Source organism: Triturus cristatus, chromosome 5_2 (genome assembly GCF_964204655.1).
Source record: "Triturus cristatus chromosome 5_2, aTriCri1.1, whole genome shotgun sequence".
Classification (NCBI taxonomy): Eukaryota; Metazoa; Chordata; class Amphibia; order Caudata; family Salamandridae; genus Triturus; species Triturus cristatus.
The window spans coordinates 709,334,430-709,341,820 of NC_140588.1; the positions used below are offsets into that span (position 1 = coordinate 709,334,430).

The following is a 7,391-nucleotide window of genomic DNA, read 5'->3' on the forward strand; positions in this document are numbered from 1 at the left end:
GAATCATAAGCAGGTGGTAAAAAATATTTTTGACATTTTTATTTAAGTACAACTGATGAGCTGGTGAGGGGTATTGCAACTGACCAATGAGTCCATAGAGGACGTACACAAAGGCGGCACACTACTTGTTTGTGAGGAAAATGAGGATCCATGTAGCAGGCCAGGGCAGAAGGAGATTCCAGGAGAGGGCATTCTGCCTGCGCATCACTCAGTTGTGACAAACTGATGAGGACATATATAATTAGTACAGGATCAAAGCTGCCATGTAACTTAACCTCATAGCTGAATTCGAAACACCAGCAGCGCAAGACACGTAAGACCCATGCCATCCCTCCCCATGTCCAGGTTTAATATTGCCTGCAGCTACTTGCATCAGGAGGTGTCCAGGGGGTAGTGGCATTAGCAGGAGGGGTATCACAAGGCTCCCACTCACGTGTCTAGAGAACCTTCCTGGCTACCATGATGACTCAGACCCACAACCATATCAGCCTCCCCAAAACCCAAATGGAATTGAACCCACCCAAACTCCATTCATATTGAATGGCACTGTTCCCTAATGTGATATGAATGCATAGATTGCACCCACGAGCCATATGTCCACCATCAGTCAATGAGTAGATCTTCCGTAACCGGAAATGTTATCACTCCCTCAACGTCCAACCAATGTGCAATGTGAATGACAGCATGACCGACATCGTCGCGCAATATCCTGGGAGCATCCATGATTCAAACAACTTCCGATACATTGGCATACACACACGCCAGCTCCCACGAGACGCATACCCATAGATGCCTACGGCACTGCAGACAACCAGCCCCCTGTACACCCACCACACCCGCATCCTGCAAGCTCAGCGGTGAGGCAGTTGATACGTGCCCACATCACCCAACATCACTTCAAAGGTACGTAATCATGAGACAGAAACTATCAATCTTTACATGCAAGGTTTTTATTTGCACGTGAACATGGACTGTTGTGTGTCTAAACATACACGTAGCCTAAGGTTACATTCACGGCATGTACCAAGGCACCATTGTAAATAAGGATTGGGACTTCATTAGCAGTCCCTCTGTATGTCCTGACCATGGTTACGCCACCATGGCTAATTGTCCTGAAGGATGTGTGTGCTCAGCGCTTCCTCCCACGCACACCGAGGCGTCTTTCTCCTGCATCGGCATCCCCACCCATTGGTGCAATTGTAGGTGTAGAACGGCGTGTACTACACCTCCTGCCAGTGCTGACTGGCGCAGACATGCTGCTCACGCTGGATGCCCCCTCACTCCCCTCATCTCCAGTGGCATTGCTTAGGCCACCTGCACCAGCCTGGAGCTGTTCGACAGCTGTGGTAACTTGGCCAAGGGCCCTGGCCACGTCCCCACAACAATGCCCCATGTCAATCTGCATTGCCACCGACCTCCGCGACAGCAGTGCAGTGGCGTTGCACAACTTATTGTTGGATCGTGTATATCCAGCCAGGCGCGCCATGAATTGTCGATGCCTCCTCCGCTCGGTGTTCTGTCCCTCCTGCATCACACGCACAAGCTCATGCAATGTGGCGTTGGTGTGCCTGTTGCCCTCCACAACTGCTTGAGTGAGTTCACTCATGCGATCTGCCATTGTGGAGAAGTTCTTGTTTAATTTGGCCATTTGCAGGCTGATGGCTCCCATGTGTCGTGACTGCTGGCGCTGCACCCTCGTCATCTGCATCTCAACACCTCCCCAGACATTTGGAGTCGATGCCTCCTGTGCTGATGTGTGGCCCCTTGCCCTGCGTCTTCGCGTCATCTGGACCGGTGTCTGCGGGGTGGTGGTGGTGGATCTGACACTAGGCTGGCTTTGTGCAGTTGCCCTTTCAGGTTCCGGAATGCACTCCATTGGCTGAAGGGGAGGGAGTGTAGCCCTGCATCGTGTGGGTGCCTGGAATGTGCTGGGAGGTGTGACTGGTCTGGCAACGGCAGTCTCTGCAGTGGACTGTGTGCTCTCCCTGCATTCGCTCTCATCACTGTCTCCTTCCTCAGCACCTGTGGTGTGAAACAGTGCAGGATTAATATTTGTTTGGGCTAATGTTTAGCAACATGGTGATTTAGTCTGCTCTTACGTTCCCACTCTCTGTAATCACTGTCTGTAAAGCATATTTGGCACAATGGTCACACAAAGTGCAATGTGACTCACTTATTGGTTCAGGGGCTACGAATCCCATGATGCATTAGTAGCTGTATAGACTGTGGCCTGGGGTTGATTACAGCTGCTTGCCTTCTTATTACTGTATGGACGCTATTTTAATTTACATTGAGGGGTATATTATAGTGCCTCTTACCTTGTGTACTGCAGGCTGCGCTGGATGTATCCATCTGCGTCACTCCCACTGCAGCTTCTGGCAGGATTGTGCCCTCCACCAGGTCCTCCAGGGCTGTGTTGTCCGGGACTGTCGAGGGTCCTCCTCCAGTGCTCTTTGCCTCCCTCAGCCTCTGGGCAGTTCGCTCCTTGGCACGGCTCCGCAGATCATACCAGCGTTTCTTTAACTCTTCAATGCTGCGGTGTGTCTTGACTTTTCATTTGATCCTGTTCCAGATGCGTCTTTTCTCAGCCTCTGGGACTTTTAGGGAGAGCTTCCCAAAGAGCTTGTCATGGCTCTTTACAACCTCTTCAATGAGGTACTCGAGTTCCCTCTCACTGAATTTTATCTTTCTTTTTCTGGCACCTGCCCCCTCCTCTGCTGATGTGTTAGCCATTTCCTGTGTTTGCAGTAGTCTGGATGCCAAGTCTTCCTTTCCACAGCTCTCCACAGGCACTCTGCTTCCTGCTCTGGCTGCCTATGGGCACAGACTGCAACATGGGAAGAGTTACTTCCTGGTTGTGAGGTCATCAGGCTGCTCCCAATGCAACTCATTAAAAATGCGAACTCGCAATTAGCGATTTCGCTAATTGCGATCTCGCTAATTGCGATCTCGCTATTTGCGAGATCGCAATTTGTGAGTTTTCAGCGATTAGCGATTTTTGGGGTTTTTTCGGTAACGCGCTTTGCGATTTTTAGCGAATCGGTAATTTTTCGGAATCGGCGTCATGCATAGGAGATACCGAATCCTTATTTGCGAATCCTTAAAAAATCGCAATTAAGGACTCGCTATTTCTTAGCTTGATGCATGTGCCTGTTAGTCTCAGAGGGATACAAAAACAAACGTTGGGGACATTTTCAATAAGTATTTATTGAACCAGCGTCATTCTAGTATAAAATATGTGTGCTGCGACAATCATTAGACAGAAGCTAATGTAAAAGATTGCAAGCACCAACAGAGTAAATAAAAGATAGCATCCCACCATGGTGCTAAAATAGTGAATATATGCATGCATATAAATTTGACAGTAAACATGCGCACTGTTGAGATGCTAAACCTACCTATATGCACTTAGGATGTATGTATGTTTAAAGCCAAGAATCCCCTAGGAAAGAGCCAACCCCCGTTACGTGATGGGACAGAATGAAGGACCCTGTCTTGGTCACGAGCTTGACACCCCGCAAGGGATGTCAGACCACTGCGTGCTGGAGTTTCTGCATACAGGGACCTCAGTGTCAGCGTGGAAGCATCTCCTCTGTCTTTCTAATGAAAGCATGGTTCTTTTTTACCATAAAGACAGCCTCTGGGTTACAACCACAATCGATATGTTGTGAGTATGATTGTGTAAATGAGCCAAACTCAATACCTGCAACTATGCAAAGTAGTTATTTTGCCCTAGGGTGAAGATGACCATGACTTTTATACAGAGTATGTTAATCCTGTTATGTACGTCATGTGCAGGGGACTTTTCTAAGAATCCTGATGCATAATAAATTAGGCTAGTTTCGAAGAAACAGATCGACATTTATTCAGCTCATAACTGGGTAAAAGGCCAGTGCTAGAACCGTTATGCAGAGCAAGGTAGGACAAATGTAGGTGAAAGGTCGTTTGCTACTTAGGCCTTGTTTGAAATACATAACAAAATGTCCTGACCCAATAGTTTGCCGAGTCTGATCAAAGATTCAAAAGAATAAAACATGCAATTGAGAAAGTGGCTGAGATGGCCTATTTTAACACCAAATTAAAAGACTGAGATCACAGGAGCAACCTGTTTCTTGTTTCTTGGAAAACTTGTCCTTGGACTGCTCCCACTTTATTTGGCATGCACAGGAGACACATAAAGGCAGGCCTTTTATCTCTCGTAGTTGTCAATAACTAACTCGAGCACAATTTCTGCATCCCACTTTGTAAAGTTCCTCATGGCCCTTAGTGGGATTGTCTGCTCTTTCCATAGTCTTTGGTTACAAACTGTTAAGTGACAAAATGGGGTAAGGGTAGGACAATTAGGGTTGAGTAGGTTTCTATTCAGTTAAGATATTATTTCATCATTTTAGTAAGCAGTTGCTGACGTGCACCATTGTATATAAGAACCCTTAACAGTTATGAACATGAGCCAATAAGTAGACCAAGGCTGTGAGTAGCTTGTATGTAAATGCTGGTACATGCCAAGGCAGAGGTAGCTTAGTTATGGGTTGTTGTTTATCGTTTTCACGCCCTTTTGACGACAACCACCCTTTTGATGACAACCATGTTAGCTGTGTTATACGTTTTAGGAGTCCTGCTGTGCTGATTATGTTACGTTTAATTGATTGTGTAAGTCTGTCTTCTCCTAATTCTGATTATTGTAAACATTGCATATTAGTGGAATATTAAGTCACCTTCAGTTAAATCCATTGTTCTCAGTCACTTGTAGCAATTAGTACTGGATATGAACTACGAGGTTTGGTTAGCCTGGGTTATCCTTTGTTCTTTTTTCTATTTTATTTACTATTCCTTCTTTTCAGTATTTATTAATTCTTTACCCAAGATTTAATAATTGACCACTTGGTTTATATTTTTTTGTTGTGAGTCATGGAACGAGCAACTCCAATTAAGACTTTTATTTCTAAATCTAACTTCTACAGGCCTCCTCAGTGTTATGTCTTCAACTGCTGTGTAGACAAAACATTCTGTTAGATAGTAGCAACATGAACCAACCAAGGATGCTATCATTACCTGTGCTATAGAAAAGAGTTGGCCAAGGTGGGCAGAGCAGTCGAGAGAGCTGAAATCATCAAGAAATTTAGCAAGACCAACATGTAAGCTCCTGGCCACAGGAAATATGGCTATTGAGCACTAATATCATAGCACACGAGGCCATCAGCTGGTAGCCGCCATTGATGACACTGGGGAAAAGGTAATTTGGACTTAACATTTTCTTGAATTAGTGTAGCCATTTCCTTTCCAAGCTTTTGAATACATATTGAATATATTTTAAATGGCATGGTATGGAGATGCACAGCTAAATTTAGGGAAATACTTCCTCCTGATTATAGGGATGGGGGGGGTGCTTTTTAGGTCTCGCCTGAGCCAGCACCTGCTGCGTGCTACATTGCCGGCCACCAGCTTGCTATTACGCGCACAACTGCACGCGACATGCACAGCTGCCGTGCTTGCCGTCACGCGCGCGCACACCCCTGCTTTCTGCTTTCACTTTTGCCTTCACGCTCTGCACCCTTACGGCGCACCTCACTCCACCCCTCCCCCACCACAGTCCGCGTCCCCACGATCATTCACTAGCTCTGGTTTCACCTATTTAGACAGGGCATTTACGCTGTTTCCTTCAATCGCTATGAATATCATTCGTTTTACCATATCAAAGTTGTGCACATTCTGTAACGGAATCTGCACATACGCACTCACAATTTTGTTACGGTTTCTATGATCTTTTTGATCTCTTTTTCAACGTTACTGTTCTCCATAATCTCTCTCCAGTCTATCCCAATGGCTGGGGTCTACTCCAAAATGGCGGATACCTTGCTCTCTCACAAAGGCCGCCTTCAGACCGTGACCTCCTCCATTTCTACTGACCTGACGCTGTTTACGCAATGTGGTCTCTCCAAAGCCGGTGACTATGGACGGATTTATCCCGGCACTCAATTTACATATCTCGAGTAAGTCGCCCATGCTGTATTGCTTTCTGCCTTTTAAATTTGTGCTAAATTGTACAACCCCAATCAGCGCCGCGCGGCGTTACTTTTCCGCGCGGCCAATGCTTGTTTTATTATTGGCATTGACCTAAGAAACCAGTTGTTTTTTCAGTCTGTCTCAGATTTCATCTGCAGATTGTATCCCCTTTTCTGGCATTTTTTAGAAAAACATTTCTACAGATATTCAGTTTTTTCCACCCACAGGTTCCGACTGCCTCTAGCTTTTACTCTGGTTGGATCAGCGGTTTGTTGAATGCCTTCAAAGTGCACCCTTTCTGTCAAAATAATGAGCAGCAGCATTATGTACCTGTGCAAATATAATCTGTTAGTCCTTGGGGATGGTAGGAAAGCTCATGTGACTGGCGCGAGTTAAGCTTCACCTCTGTTGACTTGCTGCGATTCTCCTGTTAATAAAATAAAATCCCGGATAAAAGCCTGAAATCTGAATATACCCCCCTACTCTCCTAATTACAACCCTGAAAAGTGCCTGTAGTGGGAACCAGCCGTGTGTAGTTTCTGCCGCATACTCGTTGCTTCTGCCAAGCATCATAAAGTATGTATTCGTTAAGTTGGCAGAGTTTGGTATCCTGTTATATTGCCACTTCGCTGTGTTAGTTTTCTTCAAGCCCAGGTCTCTAGGGCTCCATCACAGTCCAGTCTGTTTTCTGTTTCAGTAGGGCTATTAGTAGTGTGGATGCCTTAATATTTTATGCATTTTATTTGGTCAAGTGGCTCGTAGAGCTGCCTGTTAATACACGTATTAATCCATCAATTCACACATTCATCCTTCAGTCATTCTGTCGCTACTCTTTCATTGTGGCTTGCTAAAGTCTTACAGTAGGGGTTTGAAGCGAGGTTTGTCCCCTCCATCGCCGGATGCAGAGCTGTGCATAACAAAACGTATTTCTTACAGGGAACGGATGGAACGCAGCAGTCAGTCGTCAAAAATGTGTTTAATTTAAGCATTCAGTTCCACCTGCCAATTTGCATATTTTCAGAGCGAGACATTCTTACCACTTGGAAAGAAAGTTGCATGAAATGTTTGTTCTGTGCCACGTGGCTGTCTGGGGATCTGTTGTCGGCATATTTTGTTCATAATTGTGAATTCTCCAAATCCACATTCAAGCGTTTGAGGAAACAAAGACTCACTCAGTCTGATATCTGCTGTCAGTAAAAGCAGTTGGTTTAGAGAGAATAATGCAAACCTTTTAAAGTACGAATATCTTGTTGGGAAACCAGAGTAAGGAACAGCAATTCAAAACATAAAACGGAATTTTTTTCACCAAGTTTCCTTTTGCAAAAGGCCAAGTTTCAAACTTGAGAAATGGTTCCCTGCCCTAGGTGGAAATATCTCCTTCTAACTCA

At 45.4% G+C, this 7,391-nt stretch overlaps 1 protein-coding gene across 1 annotated transcript; it reads right to left on the bottom strand.

Annotated features, from left to right (window-relative positions):
* Positions 1 to 1,079: 1,079 nt before the first annotated feature.
* Positions 1,080 to 6,003, bottom strand: LOC146829158 (uncharacterized). The gene is made up of 3 exons (XM_085606438.1): positions 5,853 to 6,003; positions 2,319 to 2,549; positions 1,080 to 2,022 (listed from the first exon to the last, which is right to left on the bottom strand). Exons 1-3 carry the CDS (start codon positions 6,001 to 6,003, stop codon positions 1,130 to 1,132), a joined length of 1,275 nt encoding a protein of 424 aa, XP_085462564.1. The 3' UTR covers positions 1,080 to 1,129.
* Between the last annotated feature and the right edge of the window lie 1,388 nt (positions 6,004 to 7,391).